The 21953-nt window shown below is 40.1% G+C and overlaps 1 protein-coding gene across 7 annotated transcripts in view; it reads left to right on the top strand.

The window, feature by feature from the left end:
- The window catches only part of LOC128686962 (multidrug resistance-associated protein 1-like), a 75200-nt gene extending 68661 nt beyond the window's left edge, over positions 1–6539 (top strand). For all 7 annotated transcript variants that reach the window (XM_070082681.1, XM_070082684.1, XM_070082678.1 and 4 more), the window contains 2 exons: positions 1314–1508; positions 5035–6539. In XM_070082681.1, the coding sequence (XP_069938782.1) occupies positions 1314–1508; positions 5035–5146 (307 nt within the window). In that variant the 3' untranslated portion in view covers positions 5147–6539. The remainder of the gene's footprint in view (positions 1–1313; positions 1509–5034) is intronic.
- Positions 6540–21953: the final 15414 nt, after the last annotated feature.

Genomic DNA, 21953 nt, shown 5'->3' with positions numbered 1-21953 from the left:
GGAGCTTGAAGCACAAGCGATGAAGACTGTACCCACGTGGTTTGCTTGAGTACTGGGTTAGTCACCTGGGTTAGTTGCTGGCTGGCTTGGCTTATCTTAACCCTTCATACAGAATAGCTTGATAACTTCTGACGATGAGCATAGCAGGGGTGGAAAGCTGGCTTGGCAGGCAAAGGCTGGATGGAGTAGGCTAGGCTGGACTGGACTCCCTCACCACAGACTGGCTACTGGTTTACTTTGCAAACTCGGGTCAACCCCTCGGGAGTGATGCAAATAAGCAGATAAACACTAATACAAGGAGACTGACCAGTGAATAATGTAGAGGCTGGTAGACGCTTGCGGGGGTAGCTGGCTGGCTAGGTCGAGCGTTAACCTTCTCGGCAGGCCTACTCACAAGATGGCGGCCGGCTCAGTAGAAATTTATCTCCAGAAATCGCTGTAATCGTCAGAATTACAGGCCCTCCATTACCACCAATTTGTCATAGGGGTTCTTAAGGAGATATGATGGATAAGGTAAACTCACTTGTTGGATGGTAACGATATGTATTGTCAGACTGTGGTAAGGAATGGATGGGCCCAGCCTGCCGTGTCACTGCCTGGATGTCTAAACGCCGAGTGAGAGCGAGGCAGCTCGTCTCACTCACATGCTGTATCCCGTGACGTCATACAATCACAGGCCTAAGGGATCTTCTATATAAACACATGGATGGTACTATGATACTCAACTAATCTATGCATACAACACATGTAAAGGAGGATCAGCAACTATGCTGACATACTGTAACAAGGTAAAGGATATGGATTTGACCAGTGCACTTGCAAGAAAAGCCTTCTCATTGCAGAAAATTTCTTACAGACCATGGACATGAGTTTTTGTAAGTTATTGTTACTTTATAATAATAATAATAATTCGTCTTTATTTTTACAAGTACATGTACAAGGTATCTCCATGGGAAAGTGGAACAGAATTCTTCCTCCGTAAGCCGTGTGTGTCATAATTGGCGACTAAAATGCTGGGAGCAAGGGGCTAGTAACCCCTTCTCCTGTATATATTACTAAATTTAAAAGGCGAAACTTTCGTTTTTCCTTTTGGGCCACCCCACATCAGTGGGATATGGCTGGTGCGTTGAAAGAAGAAAGAATGTACAAGGTATACAGGCCTAGCTGACTACTATGTAGAAAGCCCCTTGTTATGTAGAACATTTTGGGCAGATTAGGTCAGTTTTGTTCCCAGGATACGACCCACACCAGTCGACTAACATCCAGGTACCTATTTATTTTATTTGGTGTGCTGATCAACTACCAATTTGCAGTGTTGGACAGAGGCAGCTTGTGTGTCTTGCTCGGGCTCTTCTGCGTAAGTCTCGGATTCTGGTGTTAGATGAAGCAACTGCAGCCATTGACCTGGAAACTGATGACATTATCCAAGCTACCATCCGTTCACAGTTTGCAGAGTGTACGGTGCTGACCATTGCTCACCGTCTCAAAACCATTATGGACTATGACAGGTTAGTTGCACTTTCCCAATGGTATACTCTTTTGTAATAATAATTAAATCAACCATATGAAGCTATGATAATCATTACAGATAGAATTATTAGTTTTTACCAGTTTTTAAGATATTGATGACTTTTACCATAATCTCATGGTTGGTCAGTTGTCATTTTTCTATTGATCTCATTTATCAAATGATGACTATCATGATTCTCATACTTTTTTTTTTTTTCAACAAGTCGGCCGTCTCCCACCGAGGCAGGGTGACCCAAAAAAGAAAGAAAATCCCCAAAAAGAAAATATTTTCATCATCATTCAACACTTTCACCACACTCGCACATTATCACTGTTTTTGCAGAGGTGCTCAGAATACAACAGTTTAGAAGCATACACATATAAAGATACACAACATATCCCTCCAAACTGCCAATATCCCAAACCCCTCCTTTAAAGTGCAGGCATTGCACTTCCCATTTCCAGGACTCAAGTCCGACTATATGAAAATAACTGGTTTCCCTGAATCCCTTCACTAAATATTACCCTGCTCACACTCCAACAGATCGTCAGGTCCCAAGTACCATTCGTCTCCATTCACTCCTATCTAACACGCTCACGCACGCTTGCTGGAAGTCCAAGCCCCTTGCCCACAAAACCTCCTTTACCCCTCTCTCCAACCCTTTCGAGGACGACCCCTACCCCGCCTTCCTTCCCCTATAGAATTATATGCTTTCCATGTCATTCTACTTTGATCCATTCTCTCTAAATGACCAAACCACCTCAACACCCCCTCTTCTGCCCTCTGACTAATACTCTTATTAACTCCACACCTTTTCCTAATTTCCACACTCCGAATTTTCTGCATAATATTTACACCACACATTGCCCTTAAACAGGAAATCTCCACTGCCTCCAACCATCTCCTCGCTGCTGCATTTACCACCCAAGCTTCACACCCATATAAGAGTGTTGGTACTACTATACTTTCACACATTCCCTTCTTTGCCTCCATAGATAACGTTTTTTGACTCCACATATACCTCAACGCACCACTCACCTTTTTTCCCTCATCAATTCTATGATTAACCTCATCCTTCATAAATCCATCCACCGACATGTCAACTCCCAAGTATCTGAAAACATTCACTTCTTCCATACTCCTCCTCCCCAATTTGATATCCAATTTTTCTTTATCTAAATCATTTGATACCCTCATCACCTTACTCTTTTCTATGTTCACTTTCAACTTTCTACCTTTACACACATTCCCAAACTCATCCACTAACCTTTGCAGTTTTTCTTTAGAATCTCCCATAAGCACAGTATCATTAGCAAAAAGTAACTGTGTCAATTCCCATTTTGAATTTGATTCCCCAAAATTTAATCCCACCCCTCTCCCGAACACCCTAGCATTTACTTCCTTTACAACCCCATCTATAAATATATTAAACAACCATGGTGACATTACACATCCCTGTCTAAGACCTACTTTTACCGGGAAGTATTCTCCCTCTCTTCTACACACCCTAACCTGAGCCTCACTATCCTCATAAAAGCTCTTTACAGCATTTAATAACTTACCACCTATTCCATATACTTGCAACATCTGCCACATTGCTCCTCTATCCACTCTATCATATGCCTTTTCTAAATCCATAAATGCAATAAAAACTTCCCTACCTTTATCTAAATACTGTTCACATATATGCTTCAATGTGAACACTTGATCTACACATCCCCTACCCACTCTGAAACCTCCTTGCTCATCCGCAATCCTACATTCTGTCTTACCTCTAATTCTTTCAATTATAACTCTACCGTACACTTTTCCTGGTATACTGAGTAAACTTATTCCTCTATAATTTTTACAATCTCTTTTGTCCCCTTTCCCTTTATATAAAGGGACTATACATGCTCTCCGCCAATCCCTAGGTACCTTCCCCTCTTTCATACATTTATTAAATAAAACCCAGCAGTTGAATATTTCTTACAAAATGCCACTCCAGTTTATGCTCTTTTTTCATACTTTAATTTTACTTTTAGCTTTCAGGATTGTCTCTACTTGTTTATTTCTTTTCTCTAAGGCAGTAATAATCATAATAAAATTCATTACTTGAGACTCTTCAACAAGAAAAAGTGAGTCATGTTTTAAGTTACAAAGCTGTGAAGAGAAACAGTGCATTAGTACATTACTTCTTTCCTTTAGTGTAAAGCTCCTCTTCCTTGGATCAGATCTGATTACCCTGGTTGATCAGGCTCTGATCCACCAGGAGGCCTGGTCACAGACCGGGCCGCGGGGGCGTTGACCCCCGGAACTCTCTCCAGGTAAACTCCAGGTAAACCTCTCATTCCCTTAGGCACTGTATGACCCCTATGGGTTTAGCACTCCTCCCTGCCATGAATATAATGTAAATGTTTCACCTTAAACTTTATAAAGTTTGTTGTTTACAGTTATTTCCAATTGTTGTTTATAATTAATTTTATCCCACCTGGGACTTTAATAAAATATATATTATTAATTTTTTTTTATTAACACACTGGCTGATTCCCACCAAGGCAGGGTGGCCTGAAAAAGAAAAACTTTCACCATCATTCACTCCATCACTGTCTTGCCAGAAGGGTGCTTTACACTACAGTTTTTAAACTGCAACATTAACACCCCTCCTTCAGAGTGCAGGCACTGTACTTCCCATCTCCAGGACTCAAGTCCGGCCTGCCGGTTTCCCTGAACCCCTTCATAAATGTTACTTTGCTCACACTCCAACAGCACGTCAAGTATTAAAAACCATTTGTCTCCATTCACTCCTATCAAACACGCTCACGCATGCCTGCTGGAAGTCCAAGCCCCTCGCACACAAAACCTTTTTTACCCCCTCCCTCCAACCTTTCCTAGGCTGACCCCTACCCCGCCTTCCTTCCACTACAGACTGATACACTCTTGAAGTCATTCTGTTTCGGTCCATTCTCTCTACATGTCCAAACCACCTAAACAACCCTTCCTCAGCCCTCTGGACAACAGTTTTGGTAATCCCACACCTCCTCCTAACTTCCAAACTACGAATTCTCTGCATTATATTCACACCACACATTGCCCTCAGACATGACATCTCCACTGCCTCCAGCCTTCAGAGGCTGGTGGATGAATTTGGTAGGGTGTACAAAAGAAGAAAATTAAAAGTGAATACAGGAAAGAGTAAGGTTATGAGGATAACAAAAAGATTAGGTGATGAAAGATTGGAGGGAGAGAGCATGGAGGAGGTGAACGTATTCAGATATTTGGGAGTGGACGTGTCAGCGGATGGGTCTATGAAAGATGAGGTGAATCATAGAATTGATGAGGGGAAAAGGGTGAGCGGTGCACTTAGGAGTCTGTGGAGGCAAAGAGGGGAATGTATGAGAGTATAGTTTTACCAACACTCTTATATCCCTAGGGAAATATATATATCTTTGATAATAATGGATAGTCCTTGACTCATCTTAAATTTAAGAATTAATTCTTGAAATGATCTACTTACTACAATAATTCTTCATCTTTTTTTACAGAGTGCTGGTACTAGAGAAAGGAAAGGTGGCAGAATTTGACTCGCCAGACAACTTACTAGCGGATCAAAACTCTATTTTTAGCAGTTTGGCTAGGGATGCTGGCATCTTTTAAGTCAACATTACAGCAGTGATGCGCTTTCTAAACATGGATGTTGTTAATACTGTATTCATTAATTATTATTGTAATCAAATAGAAGCACTAAACCTACAAGGGTCATACAGCACCGCCGGGCAAGGAGGGATGCAGGAGTAATGGGTAGCAAGAGGGAGAGGGATGATTATTAGGTCATGGAGTGTAGCAGGGCAGTGGACAGAGCAAGGGGTAGATGGTAGCAAGAGATTGAGGTAGAAAGGGCCGTGAGGAGTACTAGAGGCATCGTCATCAGAGTTTGTGCAGTAAATCAGTTCCTGTCAAAAAGTCAGTGAGAGAGTCTGGGTTAAAGAAGGGTCTATCAGCAAGAAGGGAAGTTAAAGTAAGGACAGTAGAGCGGTGACAATGTTGGAGGTAAATTCTGCATGCTCGTTGATAGAGTGGACAGTCCAACAGAATGTGGCTAACAGAAACTGGAACCTGACAATTGCATAAGAACATAAAAACACAAGAACATAAGAAAGGAAGAACACTGCAGCAGGCCTGTTGGCCCATACTAGGCAGGTCCTTAACAATCCTTCCCATTAACAAAATATTTGCCCAACCCAATTTGCAATGCTACCCAAGAAATAAGTTTTGATGATTCTATTTACTCATTATGCAAGTCCCACTCAAATCCAACCCCTCTCGCTCATGCATTTATCCAACTTAAATTTGAAACTACCCAATGTTTTAGCTTCAATAATCCTACTAGGAAGACTGTTCCACTTATCAACTACCCTATTTCCAACCCAATACTTGCCTACATCCTTTTGAAATCTAAACTTATCTAATTTGAATCCATTATTGCGGGTTCTCTCTTGGAGAGATATCCTCAAGACCTTATTTATATCCCCTTTGTTAATACTCATGTTCCACTTGTACACTTCGATCATGTCTTCCCTCATTCTTCGTCTTACAAGTAAATGTAAGAACATACAAGTGAATGGAACAGGGTGCCTCTCCATGAGATACCTGTGAGTAAGACATGTGTGGCCGATGCGAAGACAGGAGAGAGTAGTCTCCCAACCTCGACACTGATGATAAGAAGACAGCCAGAAACCTATACACGGTTTAATAGAATGTAGTTTATTATAGAGCAGATCAGATCAACATTGTTGCCAACAGGTGTGAAGGTGGGTAGCAACTGTATTCATTAAAAATGTTACTGTACTAGAAACTTTGTCACTTTGTGATTGTCAGCGATAGGTAGAAAAAATCATTCCTGATATTTTTTAATAAGTTTTCAAATCTTGGCATGTAATTAGTATATTTTTAACAAAGAGATGAAATTTAATAATTTTATTTTATATATTTGAGAGCTGTATATAATGTTACCTTCAAATTTTTAAATCACAATAAAATTTCCATTTGAGTCTATTTTCATTTCTGTATACAACACAGTACATAACCTCAAGTGACAGAGAAGCTGGTGTCTCGTACAGTGTGTAAACTCGAGTACATTGCGCGATGACAATACTTGGAGCAACTTAGTTCAGAAGGTATGCTGTACTAGCACTTCTAAGAATTGATAATACAATTTGGGTACGTAATAGTACGACATGCTGACATGATGGTCGTGGCATTGTGGGGAGTATATAACGTAAGACTCCAGTAGAAACAGGCAACAATAGTATTACATTCATGGAATGCTAAATCTGCAGGGGGTCATACAGTGCCTCTGGGAATGGAAGACATTTAGACTCCATTCAAGGAATTGAAACACGGGTTAAAGCCCTTAGATCAAGAGCCCCTCACCAGCATCAAGGACTCTCCCTTGAGGGTTAAAATAAATATTATAATCATGGGGGAGCGCTAAACCCATAGGATTGTACAGCGCATGTGGAGGGATGGAAGGTATTCAGGCTCAATTCAGGGAGCTGGAGCACAGATCCAGTTCCTAGATCAAGAGCCCTTCACCAGCATCGAGGAACCTCCCTTGAGGGGAATAAACTACATATAATGCTTGGCTTTCTTAGGGTAATAAACAGAGTTGTACTGGTTTAGCATTTTTTCTTTTAATATGTATACAGTTTTGTATTACTATTATTGAGCTAATAATATGAATAAATTTTTCTTTTGAAATTGAAAACTTAAATCTAATTTCCTTAATATCCATACCTAAACATTAACTTGTTATCTGTACTGTATGACCCCTACAGGTTGTGTTCCCCTATGATTATAATTACTTAACGGACACTTCAGTTAAGTAACTTCAGGATTTTGGAAGTTATCTTGGCCATTCCAGGAAGTAAGTTTATTTAGGTACAGGTACACATAAGTACAATTATCATACATAGTAACGTGTAGGTTACCTAGGACAGGTGTGGGCAACCTTTTTAAGTGTGTGTGCCAAATTTGGCCAAATCTTCGATACAAAATCTCACGTACCAAGTAAAATTTATGGGAACATATTATTTGGTGTCTTTTAGGTAGTGTGACAAAATTTTCAAATAATAAAAAATCACACTGTATCAGCAAAATCAGACAATATTGTTAAGAATGATTCTGTAAACCACGATGTTGAATGAATGGAAAATATTTTGACGGAATTTTGACTTAAAGGTTGCTCTTCCCTGTCGATAGCGTGGATAATTTTTAACAATCTTTAAATGTATTTCTAGCTGCGATATACATCCACACAATTTAAAAATGCTATTTTTAGCATCAGCAAAAGAGTAAACAATAATTTGATTTATTAGATCAATAAAGTTTTTCCAGTACATTACAATTCTCAATGACAGTCGTTTTACTTGAGTAATACACAACAAAAGGATATAAAATTAAAGATATTCTTTTATTGATTTTTAATCCCTTAAGAATGATACATAAAAATCACAGAGAAAATACAGTATAATTATTTTACCTACAAAACTACATATTATATTAAACAGAAGTGAATATTTACCATTTTAGCAGAAAACATCAAATCAAAACTTGAGAGAAAAACTGCAGACATTTTATTTATTTACCATCAATGAGACTTGTGCTACCGCATCACTGATGACAGATAATGTATATCTGGCTTATATTTTGTGACCTTGAGAGATATGCATGTACAGTACATGTACTACTAGTTTCATCCGTAATTGTACTCCTATTATGAGACTTAGCAAAGTTCGTCACTGAAAACAATGATTCACAAGAATAAGTAGATGAAAAAACAGATAGTAATGCTGTTGCAAGGTTCTTCAGATAGACAAAATTTTGTGGAATAGCATTTCAAGTCCTTAATACCTCGTTTTCCGCATTTCTCTCTGTTACTCCCGTCTCTAATCGCTCCTTTTCAATATTTTCCAAGTTACCTCTTAGGGCAACAAATTTCTGTCTCCAAATTGAGCTACTTTGAAATTCAATCAACTGCATTTCAAAATCATCCATATCTATCCATGAAAACATCTGCAAGTTTAGTTCATCCAGTTTTATACTGTCTGGAAACTTAATGAATTTTGCAGTCTCATCAAGTTCTGTGAACTTAGCAAACCTTGTAGAGAACCGCTCAATAGTTGACTCAATGATGTTTAAAAATAGTGTTCGAAAACTTTGGGTGTTCAGGTTTGTCATCCTTTGGGAGATCACTGATGTATCTCTTCAGGTTTGGAAAGTATCTAAACCTCTCACTATCTATATCCATCTTAAAAACCCCATAGCTTCATTTCAAATGCCTTTATGTAATCAAACATAACATCCAGTATCTTACCTGAGCCCTGTAATTTAATGTTCAAATCATTTAAATGTTTGCAAAAATCTGAAAAAAAATCAGTTTATAAACTCACATGGTATCAGACATTTCTTTATAAGACACTTATTGGTTACTCAAAAAGATAATTATCTCATCCAGGCATTCAGCAAATTGTTTCAAAACAAAACCTCGACTAAGCCAACGAACATTGTTGTACATTGTACACTGAACCTGCCTCCTTCAGTAAATTCTGAAATTGTCTTTTATTCAAAGCACGTGCAGAAATGTAATTAACAATCTTGGTGACTGTTTGCATCACTTCTTGAAGTTCTTTTAGACCAGCTTTTGCACATAAAGCCTCCTCGTGTATGATGCAATGAAAGCCTATCAGTGGATGACCAACATACTGTATTTTACAAACAGATTTACAAATCCTGCTTCCTTACCAGTCATGTTGGGTGCACCATCTGTTGTAACGGATACTATTTTTGAAATGTCAATTTGTCGAATAGATAATTCATTCATAACTGCTTTACATATTTCAGCCCAAGTGGTATGCTCAGGTAGTGGTACAAGATTAATCATCTCTTCACATACTTTGTCACCACTACAAAATAGAGAAAAAATTGCTAGACTAAATGATGATGTAATGTCTGTGCTTTCATCAACACAGATAGAAAAGAATTTACATGAAGCCAAATCCATTGTTAATTGTTCCGCTGCATTCCTCTCCAGCTTAAGTATCCTATCCTTAACCATTTTTCTAATCACAGACAAATCTTTAATGCGCTGAATAATCTTTTCCTTTTCTGAAAGATTGTCAAAAAGGAAAGGAGCACATTGTAACCATGCTTCTGTAATACATATACTCCCCATCACTAAGTGGCTTTCCATGTTGAGCAATAACTTTGGAGACCTCAAAGCTAGCAGCAACTAAGTTGGAACTAGGCCTACCCGAAATAAATTTCCTCAAAATATCCGGTTGTTCTTTTGTCTTGCTCATTTCACGAGAAATCAATTCCCTTTGTTCTTGTTCAGTTTTGTTGCTTAAGTTTTTATGAACAGTTTCAAAATGTCTCTTCACAGAAGAAGTCCTACAAATATCTGATTCAGAACAGAAAATGCATAATACTTTATTATCTTTCTTAATCATGCCAAATTTTTCAGTCCAGTATTCTTCAAATTCTCAAATATCCTCTTCATTTGAATAATATCGTTTCTTGGCCGGTGGTCGTGACATCCTGTACAATCTGTAAAGGGCAGAATGCAAATAGAATCTGTAACAGTGATATACTACATATACTGTATTAATCATAAATATGAAAATAGGAGGGAAAACCACTGTTCTGGTTAGTAGTACGAACTGTATGATGAACGGTTAAACTGAAATCAGGGCATGTAAAGTAGCACCTGACTAATGTTATCCACACAATTTCACGAAAAGTGGTGGAATAATCTTTCAAATTGACGGACTATTTCCTCGCTTTTCTTGGAATGGATATGTGATAAATGTCGCTTTTTTTTTTTTTTTTGAGATGAGACCAGAGCTTTGTGCGCCGGAAAGAAGTTGTTGGCTTGCCAGGTTAGGCACACATGCCAAGAGTTGCCCACCCCTGTTCTAGGTAACCTACACATATGCTGCTATGTATGATTATTTATGTATTTGTGTGTACCTGTACCTGAATAAACTTACTATCCATGGACTATTTTGGATTACTGTATTATATTTAGGGGAAGTGCTAAACCCATAGGGATCATAGTGCATGGCACACAGAAGGCAACCTGATTCAATCTAAGGAATGGAAAAACAGATTAAATTCCTTGGATAAAGGGCCCCACACCAGCATCAAGGCATTTAAAAGGAATGTTTGGGCGAGTTAAGAACACAAGAACATGCAGCAGCAGGCCAGCTGCTTGGAAGTTTGTTCACTAAAACATTAGCATACATGATATTCAACCAGGCAAAGTACCACCTACCCAGCAACACAGGAGTCACATGATCTCATCTTCTACCCATTCTCATCCCACTATGGCATTCTTCAGGTCACATTTAGCTAAATTATTTTGAATCCTGAACATGGTAACATATGTAGCACACAACTAGTCCTTCAACCCTAAATTTAAGTTTATCTAGTACAAGAGTGGGGAAACTAGGCAGTGCTGACGAACTTTTCTAGCCACTGCAGGAGCAAGATACATTAAGCATAGTACCTAGTTAAATATGGAGATGCAGACTGATGATGGGCCCATGTAACTTGATGTCCCAGAACCAAAAATTTTCAAGACTTACAATGGATCACTTGTTTGCACAGAACTGCTTAATGCCTCAAATGATGTAGTGGAAGTTTTAGCAGTGAAGGTCGAGAACCAAAACCTAGTCATTGTGGTAGTCTACAAGCCTCCGGATGCAACATCCCAGCAATTCCAGGAACAGCTGTTAAAAATTGACCACTGTCTGGAAAATCTTCCAGCTCCTGCACCCAACATCTTGCTCCTGGGGGATTTCAACTTAAGGCACCTAAAATGGAGGAATATAGCAAATAATATTGTTGCAGTAATAACACCAGGAGGCAGCTCTGATGAAAACTCACACTCACACGAGCTTTTAAATCTCTGCACAAAATTCAATTTAAACCAGCAAATAATAGAGCCTACTAGACTTGAGAATACACTAGACCTCATCTTCGCTAACAATGATGATCTGATAAGAAATGTCACCATATCAAAAACAATATACTCAGATCACAACATAATTGAGGTTCAGACATGTATGCGTGGAGCCCCAGACCGACAAAATGAGACTAGTCACGAGGGAGCATTCACCAAATTCAACTTCAATAACAAAAACATAAAGTGGGACCAAGTAAACCAAGTCCTAACCGATATAAGCTGGGAAGATACACTAAGCAACACAGACCCCAACTTATGCCTAGAACAGATTAACTCGGTGGCACTCGATGTATGCACAAGGCTTATTCCTCTAAGAAAAAGGAGGAGTAGATGTAAAATAGAAAGAGACAGGCGCTCCCTTTACAGGCGACGGAAAAGAATAACAGAGCGGCTAAAAGAGGTCAATATATCTGAAATGCGTAGGGAGACACTGGTCAGAGAAATAGCAAGCATCGAACTTAAGCTAAAAGAATCCTTTAGGAGTCAGGAATCGCGGGAAGAACTAAAAGCCATAAATGAAATCGAAAGAAACCCAAAGTATTTCTTCTCCTATGCCAAATCAAAATCGAGAACAACGTCCAGTATTGGGCCCCTACTTAAACAAGATGGGTCCTACACAGATGACAGCAAGGAAATGAGTGAGCTACTCAAGTCCCAATATGACTCAGTTTTTAGCAAGCCGCTAACCAGACTGAGAGTCGAAGATCAAAATGAATTTTTTATGAGAGAGCCACAAAATTTGATTAACACAAGCCTATTCGATGTTATCCTGACGCCAAATGACTTCGAACAGGCGATAAATGACATGCCCATGCACTCTGCCCCAGGGTCAGACTCATGGAACTCTGTGTTCATCAAGAACTGCAAGAAGCCCCTATCACGAGCCTTTTCCATCCTATGGAGAGGGAGCATGGACACGGGAGTCGTCCCTCAGTTACTAAAAACAACAGACATAGCCCCACTCCACAAAGGGGGCAGTAAAGCAATAGCAAAGAACTACAGACCAATAGCACTAACATCCCATATCATAAAAATCTTTGAAAGGGTCCTAAGAAGCAACATCACCACCCATCTAGAAACCCATCAGTTACACAACCCAGGGCAACATGGGTTTAGAACAGGTCGCTCCTGTCTGTCTCAACTATTGGATCACTACGACAAGGTCCTAAATGCACTAGAAGACAAAAAGAATGCAGATGTAATATATACAGACTTTGCAAAAGCCTTCGACAAGTGTGACCATGGCGTAATAGCGCACAAAATGTGTGCTAAAGGAATAACAGGAAAAGTCGGTTGATGGATCTATAATTTCCTCACTAACAGAACACAGAGAGTAGTCGTCAACAAAGTAAAGTCCGAGGCAGCTACGGTGAAAAGCTCTGTTCCACAAGGCACAGTAATAGCTCCCATCTTGTTCCTCATCCTCATATCCGACATAGACAAGGATGTCAGCCACAGCACCGTGTCTTCCTTTGCAGATGACACCCGAATCTGCATGACAGTATCTTCCATTGCAGACACTGCAAGGCTCCAGGCGGACATCAACCAAATCTTTCAGTGGGCTGCGGAAAACAATATGAAGTTCAACGATGAGAAATTTCAATTACTCAGATATGGTAAACATGAGGAAATTAAATCTTCATCAGAGTACAAAACAAATTCTGGCCACACAATAGAGCGAAACACCAACGTCAAAGACCTGGGAGTGATTATGTCGGAGGATCTCACCTTCAAGGACCATAACATTGTATCAATCGCATCTGCTAGAAAAATGACAGGATGGATAATGAGAACCTTCAAAACTAGGGAGGCCAAGCCCATGATGACACTCTTCAGGTCACTTGTTCTATCTAGGCTGGAATATTGTTGCACTCTAACAGCACCTTTCAAGGCAGGTGAAATTGCCGACCTAGAAAATGTACAGAGAACTTTCACGGCGCGCATAACGGAGATAAAACACCTCAATTACTGGGAGCGCTTGAGGTTTCTAAACCTGTATTCCCTGGAACGCAGGAGGGAGAGATACATGAGTATATACACCTGGAAAATCCTAGAGGGACTAGTACCGAACTTGCACACGAAAATCACTCACTACGAAAGCAAAAGACTTGGCAGACGATGCACCATCCCCCCAATGAAAAGCAGGGGTGTCACTAGCACGTTAAGAGACCATACAATAAGTGTCAGGGGCCCGAGACTGTTCAACTGCCTCCCAGCACACATAAGGGGGATTACCAACAGACCCCTGGCAGTCTTCAAGCTGGCACTGGACAAGCACCTAAAGTCAGTTCCTGATCAGCCGGGCTGTGGCTCGTACGTTGGTTTGCGTGCAGCCAGCAGCAACAGCCTGGTTGATCAGGGGCTGATCCACCAGGAGGCCTGGTCACAGACCGGGCCGCGGGGGCGTTGACCCCCGAAACTCTCTCCAGGTAAACTCTCCAGGTATTGTTACATTACAAGTATAAAGGCCTTGATTAGTTACCAATCAGAGGTATTGTTACAAGTATAAAAACCTTGATTTGTTACCAATCAGAGGTATTGTTACAAGTATAAGGTTGGTAGTAGGTTGGTAGACAGCAACCACCCAGGGAAGTACTACCGTCCTGCCAGATGACTGTGAAACAAAAACCTGTAACTGTTTTGCATGATGGTAGGATTGCTGGTTTCTTTTTCTGTCTCATAAACACGCTAAGATAACAGGGATATCTTGCTACTCCTACTTACACTTTGGTCACACTTCACAGACACGCACATGCATATATATATATACATACATCTAGGTTTTTCTCCTTTTTCTAAATAGCTCTTGTTCTTTTTTATTTCTTCTATTGTCCATGGGGAAGTGGAAAAGAATCTTTCCTCCGTAAGCCATGCGTGGCGTATGAGGCGACTAAAATGCCGGGAGCAATGGGCTAGTAACCCCTTCTCCTGTATACAATTACTAAAAAAGAGAAGAAGAAAAACTTTATAAAACTGGGTTGCTTAAATGTGCGTGGATGTAGTGCGGATGACAAGAAACAGATGATTGCTGATGTTATGAATGAAAAGAAGTTGGATGTCCTGGCCCTAAGCGAAACAAAGCTGAAGGGGGTAGGAGAGTTTCAGTGGGGGGAAATAAATGGGATTAAATCTGGAGTATCTGAGAGAGTTAGAGCAAAGGAAGGGGTAGCAGTAATGTTAAATGATCAGTTATGGAAGGAGAAAAGAGAATATGAATGTGTAAATTCAAGAATTATGTGGATTAAAGTAAAGGTTGGATGCGAGAAGTGGGTCATAATAAGCGTGTATGCACCTGGAGAAGAGAGGAATGCAGAGGAGAGAGAGAGATTTTGGGAGATGTTAAGTGAATGTATAGGAGCCTTTGAACCAAGTGAGAGAGTAATTGTGGTAGGGGACTTGAATGCTAAAGTAGGAGAAACTTTTAGAGAGGGTGTGGTAGGTAAGTTTGGGGTGCCAGGTGTAAATGATAATGGGAGCCCTTTGATTGAACTTTGTATAGAAAGGGGTTTAGTTATAGGTAATACATATTTTAAGAAAAAGAGGATAAATAAGTATACACGATATGATGTAGGGCGAAATGACAGTAGTTTGTTGGATTATGTATTGGTAGATAAAAGACTGTTGAGTAGACTTCAGGATGTACATGTTTATAGAGGGGCCACAGATATATCAGATCACTTTCTAGTTGTAGCTACACTGAGAGTAAAAGGTAGATGGGATACAAGGAGAATAGAAGCATCAGGGAAGAGAGAGGTGAAGGTTTATAAACTAAAAGAGGAGGCAGTTAGGGTAAGATATAAACAGCTATTGGAGGATAGATGGGTTAATGAGAGCATAGGCAATGGGGTCGAAGAGGTATGGGGTAGGTTTAAAAATGTAGTGTTAGAGTGTTCAGCAGAAGTTTGTGGTTACAGGAAAGTGGGTGCAGGAGGGAAGAGGAGCGATTGGTGGAATGATGATGTAAAGAGAGTAGTAAGGGAGAAAAAGTTAGCATATGAGAAGTTTTTACAAAGTAGAAGTGATGCAAGGAGGGAAGAGTATATGGAGAAAAAGAGAGAAGTTAAGAGAGTGGTGAAGCAATGTAAAAAGAGAGCAAATGAGAGAGTGGGTGAGATGTTATCAACAAATTTTGTTGAAAATAAGAAAAAGTTTTGGAGTGAGATTAACAAGTTAAGAAAGCCTAGAGAACAAATGGATTTGTCAGTTAAAAATAGGAGAGGAGAGTTATTAAATGGAGAGTTAGAGGTATTGGGAAGATGGAAGGAATATTTTGAGGAATTGTTAAATGTTGATGAAGATAGGGAAGCTGTGATTTCGTGTATAGGGCAAGGAGGAATAACATCTTGTAGGAGTGAGGAAGAGCCAGTTGTGAGTGTGGGGGAAGTTCGTGAGGCAGTAGGTAAAATGAAAGGGGGTAAGGCAGCCGGGATTGATGGGATAAAGATAGAAATGTTAAAAGCAGGTGGGGATATAGTTTTGGAGTGGTTGGTGCAATTATTTAATAAATGTATGGAAGAAGGTAAGGTACCTAGGGATTGGCAGAGAGCATGCATAGTTCCTTTGTATAAAGGCAAAGGGGATAAAAGAGAGTGCAAAAATTATAGGGGGATAAGTCTGTTGAGTGTACCTGGTAAAGTGTATGGTAGAGTTATAATTGAAAGAATTAAGAGTAAGACGGAGAATAGGATAGCAGATGAACAAGGAGGCTTTAGGAAAGGTAGGGGGTGTGTGGACCAGGTGTTTACAGTGAAACATATAAGTGAACAGTATTTAGATAAGGCTAAAGAGGTCTTTGTGGCATTTATGGATTTGGAAAAGGCGTATGACAGGGTGGATAGGGGGGCAATGTGGCAGATGTTGCAAGTGTATGGTGTAGGAGGTAGGTTACTGAAAGCAGTGAAGAGTTTTTACGAGGATAGTGAGGCTCAAGTTAGAGTATGTAGGAAAGAGGGAAATTTTTTCCCAGTAAAAGTAGGCCTTAGACAAGGATGTGTGATGTCACCGTGGTTGTTTAATATATTTATAGATGGGGTTGTAAGAGAAGTAAATGCGAGGGTCTTGGCAAGAGGCGTGGAGTTAAAAGATAAAGAATCACACACAAAGTGGGAGTTGTCACAGCTGCTCTTTGCTGATGACACTGTGCTCTTGGGAGATTCTGAAGAGAAGTTGCAGAGATTGGTGGATGAATTTGGTAGGGTGTGCAAAAGAAGAAAATTAAAGGTGAATACAGGAAAGAGTAAGGTTATGAGGATAACAAAAAGATTAGGTGATGAAAGATTGAATATCAGATTGGAGGGAGAGAGTATGGAGGAGGTGAACGTATTCAGATATTTGGGAGTGGACGTGTCAGCAGATGGGTCTATGAAAGATGAGGTGAATCATAGAATTGATGAGGGAAAAAGAGTGAGTGGTGCACTTAGGAGTCTGTGGAGACAAAGAACTTTGTCCTTGGAGGCAAAGAGGGGAATGTATGAGAGTATAGTTTTACCAACGCTCTTATATGGGTGTGAAGCGTGGGTGATGAATGTTGCAGCGAGGAGAAGGCTGGAGGCAGTGGAGATGTCATGTCTGAGGGCAATGTGTGGTGTGAATATAATGCAGAGAATTCGTAGTTTGGAAGTTAGGAGGAGGTGCGGGATTACCAAAACTGTTGTCCAGAGGGCTGAGGAAGGGTTGTTGAGGTGGTTCGGACATGTAGAGAGAATGGAGCGAAACAGAATGACTTCAAGAGTGTATCAGTCTGTAGTGGAAGGAAGGCGGGGTAGGGGTCGGCCTAGGAAGGGTTGGAGGGAGGGGGTAAAGGAGGTTTTGTGTGCGAGGGGCTTGGACTTCCAGCAGGCATGCGTGAGCGTGTTTGATAGGAGTGAATGGAGACAAATGGTTTTTAATACTTGACGTGCTGTTGGAGTGTGAGCAAAGTAACATTTATGAAGGGATTCAGGGAAACCGGCAGGCCGGACTTGAGTCCTGGAGATGGGAAGTACAGTGCCTGCACTCTGAAGGAGGGGTGTTAATGTTGCAGTTTAAAAACTGTAGTGTAAAGCACCCTTCTGGCAAGACAGTGATGGAGTGAATGATGGTGAAAGTTTTTCTTTTTCGGGCCACCCTGCCTTGGTGGGAATCGGCCGGTGTGATAATAAAAAAAAAAAATATAAAAACCTTGATTTGTTACCAATCAGAGGTATTGTTACAAGTATAAAAACCTTAATTAGTTAGCAATCAGAGGTATTGTTACAAGTATAAAAACCTTGATTTGTTACCAATCAGAGGTATTGTTACAAGTATAAAAAACCTTAATTAGTTAGCAATCAGAGGTATTGTTACAAGTATAAAAACCTTGATTTGTTACCAATCAGAGGTATTGTTACAAGTATAAAAACCTTAATTAGTTAGCAATCAGAGGTATTGTTACAAGTATAAGAACCTTAATTAGTTAGCAATCAGAGGTATTGTTACAAGTATAAAAACCTTGATTTGTTACTAATCAGAGGTATTGTTACATTACAAGTATAAAGGCCTTGATTAGTTACCAATCAGAGACATCATTCCAAGTACGTATAAAGGCCTTGATTAGTTACCAATCAGAGATATTGTTACAAGTATAAAGGCCTTGATTAGTTAACAATCAGAGGTATTGTTACATTACAAGTACCAAGACCTTGATTAGTTACCAATCAGAGGTATCGTTACAAATATAAAGGCCCTGATTAGTTATTTCTCAGGTTGGTAAAAAGGAACCCTCCAGGTGGATCAGTTATGAGTGTTGTGGTGCAGACGACGTAGTGCAAAGATTCGCTTTAACGCTCTCGTAGGGCGCTGCCCAATCACATCCTTCACACATAGGATATTGACCAATTGCATTCCTTGTTTGATTGCTCCTGGTGCCTCCACCAATCACAGTGTATCTAGGGCCCGCCGCTGAGCCTACAATATTTACCTTCATAAGAATATAAGAAGGCAACAGGCCTACTGACCCATGCGAGGCAGGTCCAACTCTCCTACCGGCTTAAGCCAACACCCTAACCTAGTCAGGTCAGGTCACATTCGGAAGGAACACAGCAACTGACCCAGCAGCACAAGCTAGTCTGGTCCAAATCACACCCACCCACACCCAGTCATGTATTTATCTAACCTATTTTTAAAACTACACAACGTTTTAGCCTCAATAACTGTACTCGGGAGTTTGTTCCACTCATCCACAACTCTATTACCAAACCAGTGCTTTCCTGTATCCTTCCTGAATCTGAATTTTTCCAACTTAAAACCATTGCTGCGAGTCCTGTCTATTTTTTTAGCATGCTATTTACATCCCTTTTATTTATTCCTGTTTTCCATTTATACACATCAATCATATCATCCTTGGTTCTATGCCTTTCTAGAGAGTACAGATTCAGGGCCCTTAGTCTATCCTCATAGGGAAGATTTCTGATACATGGGATCAACTTTGTCATCCTCCTTTGTACATTTTCCAGAGCACTTATATCCATTCTGTAATACCGGTGACCAGAACTGAGCAGCATAGTCTAAATGAGGCCTAACCAAGGATATATAGAGTTGAAGAACAACCTGAGGACTTCTGTTATTTATACTTCTTGATATGAAGCCAAGGATTCTGTTAGCTTTATTGCAAACACTTATGCACTGTTGTCTTGGTTTCAGATTACTGCTAACCAGGACTCCTAAATCTTTTTCGCAATCCGTAATACAATTAAGATCTACATTATTTAGTTTGTAAGTGGCATGGTTATTTTCCTGACCAACATTTAGAACTTTGCATTTGTCTATATTAAACTGCATCTGCCACTTCTCTGACCACTGCATCAGTCTATTCAAATCATCCTGGAGTGCTCTAATATCCTCATTAGAATGAATTGGACGGCCTATTTTTGTGTCATCAGCAAATTTGCTTATGTCGCTATTTATTCCCTCATCTATGTCATTTATGTAAATTGTGAACAACAACGGGCCAAACACTGACCCTTGTGGAACACCGCTTGTGACGTGCCCCCATTCTGATTTCTTCCCATTTATGCAAACTATTTGCCTCCTATTTGTCAACCATGCCTCTACCCAGGAAAAAATTTCTCCTATTCTGTGTGCCTTAATTTTCCTCAAAAGACTGTTGTGGAGCTCAATCGAAAGCCTTACTGAAGTCCATATACACAACATCATATTCAATACCATGATCTACCTCCTGAAACACCTTACTGAAAAAAGTTAGTAAATTCGTAAATCAGGAACGCCCCTTTGTAAAACCGTGTCAAGGAAGACATGTGTTCGTACCTTAACTGTATTAAAAAACAGTTACTCTCTAACTGCTTCATTAACACAGTTAAGGTATGAACAGATGTCTTCTTGGAGGGGTCAGGCCGGGGTTTGACAGACGGTGTCTCGACACCGCCATCAACCTTGAAACACTGCACCCAGTTCCTCACTGAACGCTCACACACACTAACATTCTCCACTATTTCTTTCGTCTGGTGCCCAGCTTTGTGAAGCTCTATGATTTGAGCTATAGTTTCATGTGATAAAGACTTCCTTTTACCCATAATCAAGTGTGAAGTGTGGAGACAGGCCGTGACATGATGCTAATGGCTGCTACCCAGCAGAATGCACTGACGAAAAAAGGACCCCCTGTATGGTAGGCCATTGATTTTCGTCACGGCATTATGCTGGGGCGATTGCCCGGCATAATGCCGTGACAAGCACTGTATATATTATTTTGCTCACGAATAAGATTGTGTGGTCCCATGGATTAAGGCGTCATGAATTTTCGCCCACCATGAGGCAGGCCAAAGCAGCATGGGCTCGAGTCCTCGGCTAGTCGCACTGTTGATATATATATATATGTCGTGCCGAATAGGCAGAACTTGCCATCTTGGCTTAAATAGCAACGCTCATCTTGCCATGTAAGACAAGCGAAAATTTGTGTATGCAATAATTTCGCCAAAATCATTCTGAACCTAACGAAAAAAATATATTTCATTGTGTTTGTTTAGTATTAAATTAATGTAAACAAATCTAAAATATATTAAGTTGGATTAGGCTAAAATAAATTGATCTTGTTATAACAAGGTTAGGTAAGTTTTCTAAGTTTCTTTTGGAGCAAAATTAAAAAAATTTACATTAACATTAATGAAAAAAATATATCTTTAAACGTATAAGAGAACATTTTGGAAAGGACTTAATTTTAAATGAGTTCTTGCTAATTGACCAGTTTTACATATTCGGCACGACATATATATATATATATATATATATATATATATATATATATACAGTGGACCCTCGACCAGCGATGGCATCGATTAACGATAAATCTGACTAGCGATACATTTTATCGCAAAAATTTTGCCTCGATTAGCGCTAAAAAACTCGACCAACACTATTCGTTCGGTCTGAGACGCATCCACTTCTGGCCAGTGTTTAGAAGCCAGCCAGCCACCGCGGTCGCTTCCAAGCATACAATCGGAACATTTCATATTATCACAGCATTTTTAGCGATTGCACCTGCAAAATAAGTCACCATGGGCCCCAAGAAAGCTTCTAGTGCCAACCCTACAGCAAAAAGGGTGAGAATTACTATGGATATGAAGAAAGAGATCATTGCTAAGTATGAAAGTGGAGTGCATGTCTCCGAGCTGGCCAGGCAGTACACAAAACCCCAATCAGCCATCGCTACTATTGTGGCCAAGAAAACAGCAATCAAGGAAGCTGTTCTTGCCAAAGGTGCAACTATGTTTTCGAAACTGAGATCGCAAGTGACAGAAGATGTTGAGAGACTGTTATTGGTATGGATAAACGAAAAACAGATAGCAGGAGATAGCATCTCTCAAGCGATCATATGTGAAAAGGCTAGGAAGTTGCATGACGATTTAATTAGAAAAATGCCTGCAACTAGTGGTGATGTGAGTGAATTTAAGGCCAGCAAAGGTTGGTTTGAGAGATTTAAGAATCGTAGTGGCATACATAGTGTGATAAGGCATGGTGAGGCTGCCAGTTTGGACCAAAAAGCAGCTGAAAAATATGTGCAGGAATTCAAGGAGTACATAGACAGTGAAGGACTGAAACCTGAACAAGTGTTTAATGGTGACACTGACAATGTTGTGAAACACTTTAGGAATGTCATAAAGGAACGGGAGGTACAGGCCTCTATGGGCAGATATGTTGTGCAACAGAGGTCCAGTGACTCTCAAGCTGGTCCTAGTGGCATTAAAAGAAGAAGGGAAGTAACCCCGAAAAAGGACTTGCCACCTCAAGTCCTAATGGAAGGGGATTCCCCTTCTAAACACTAAGACCATCAACACACTCCCCTCTTCCCATCCCATCAATCATCACCAGATCTTCAATAAAGGTAAGTGTCATGTAACTGTGCATGTCTTCTTCAGTTTGTGTGTATTAAAATTAATATTTCATGTGTTAAATTTTTTTTTTTTC

Source organism: Cherax quadricarinatus, chromosome 7 (genome assembly GCF_038502225.1).
Source record: "Cherax quadricarinatus isolate ZL_2023a chromosome 7, ASM3850222v1, whole genome shotgun sequence".
Taxonomy (NCBI): Eukaryota; Metazoa; Arthropoda; class Malacostraca; order Decapoda; family Parastacidae; genus Cherax; species Cherax quadricarinatus.
This window is presented reverse-complemented; position numbering and strand designations above follow the sequence as displayed.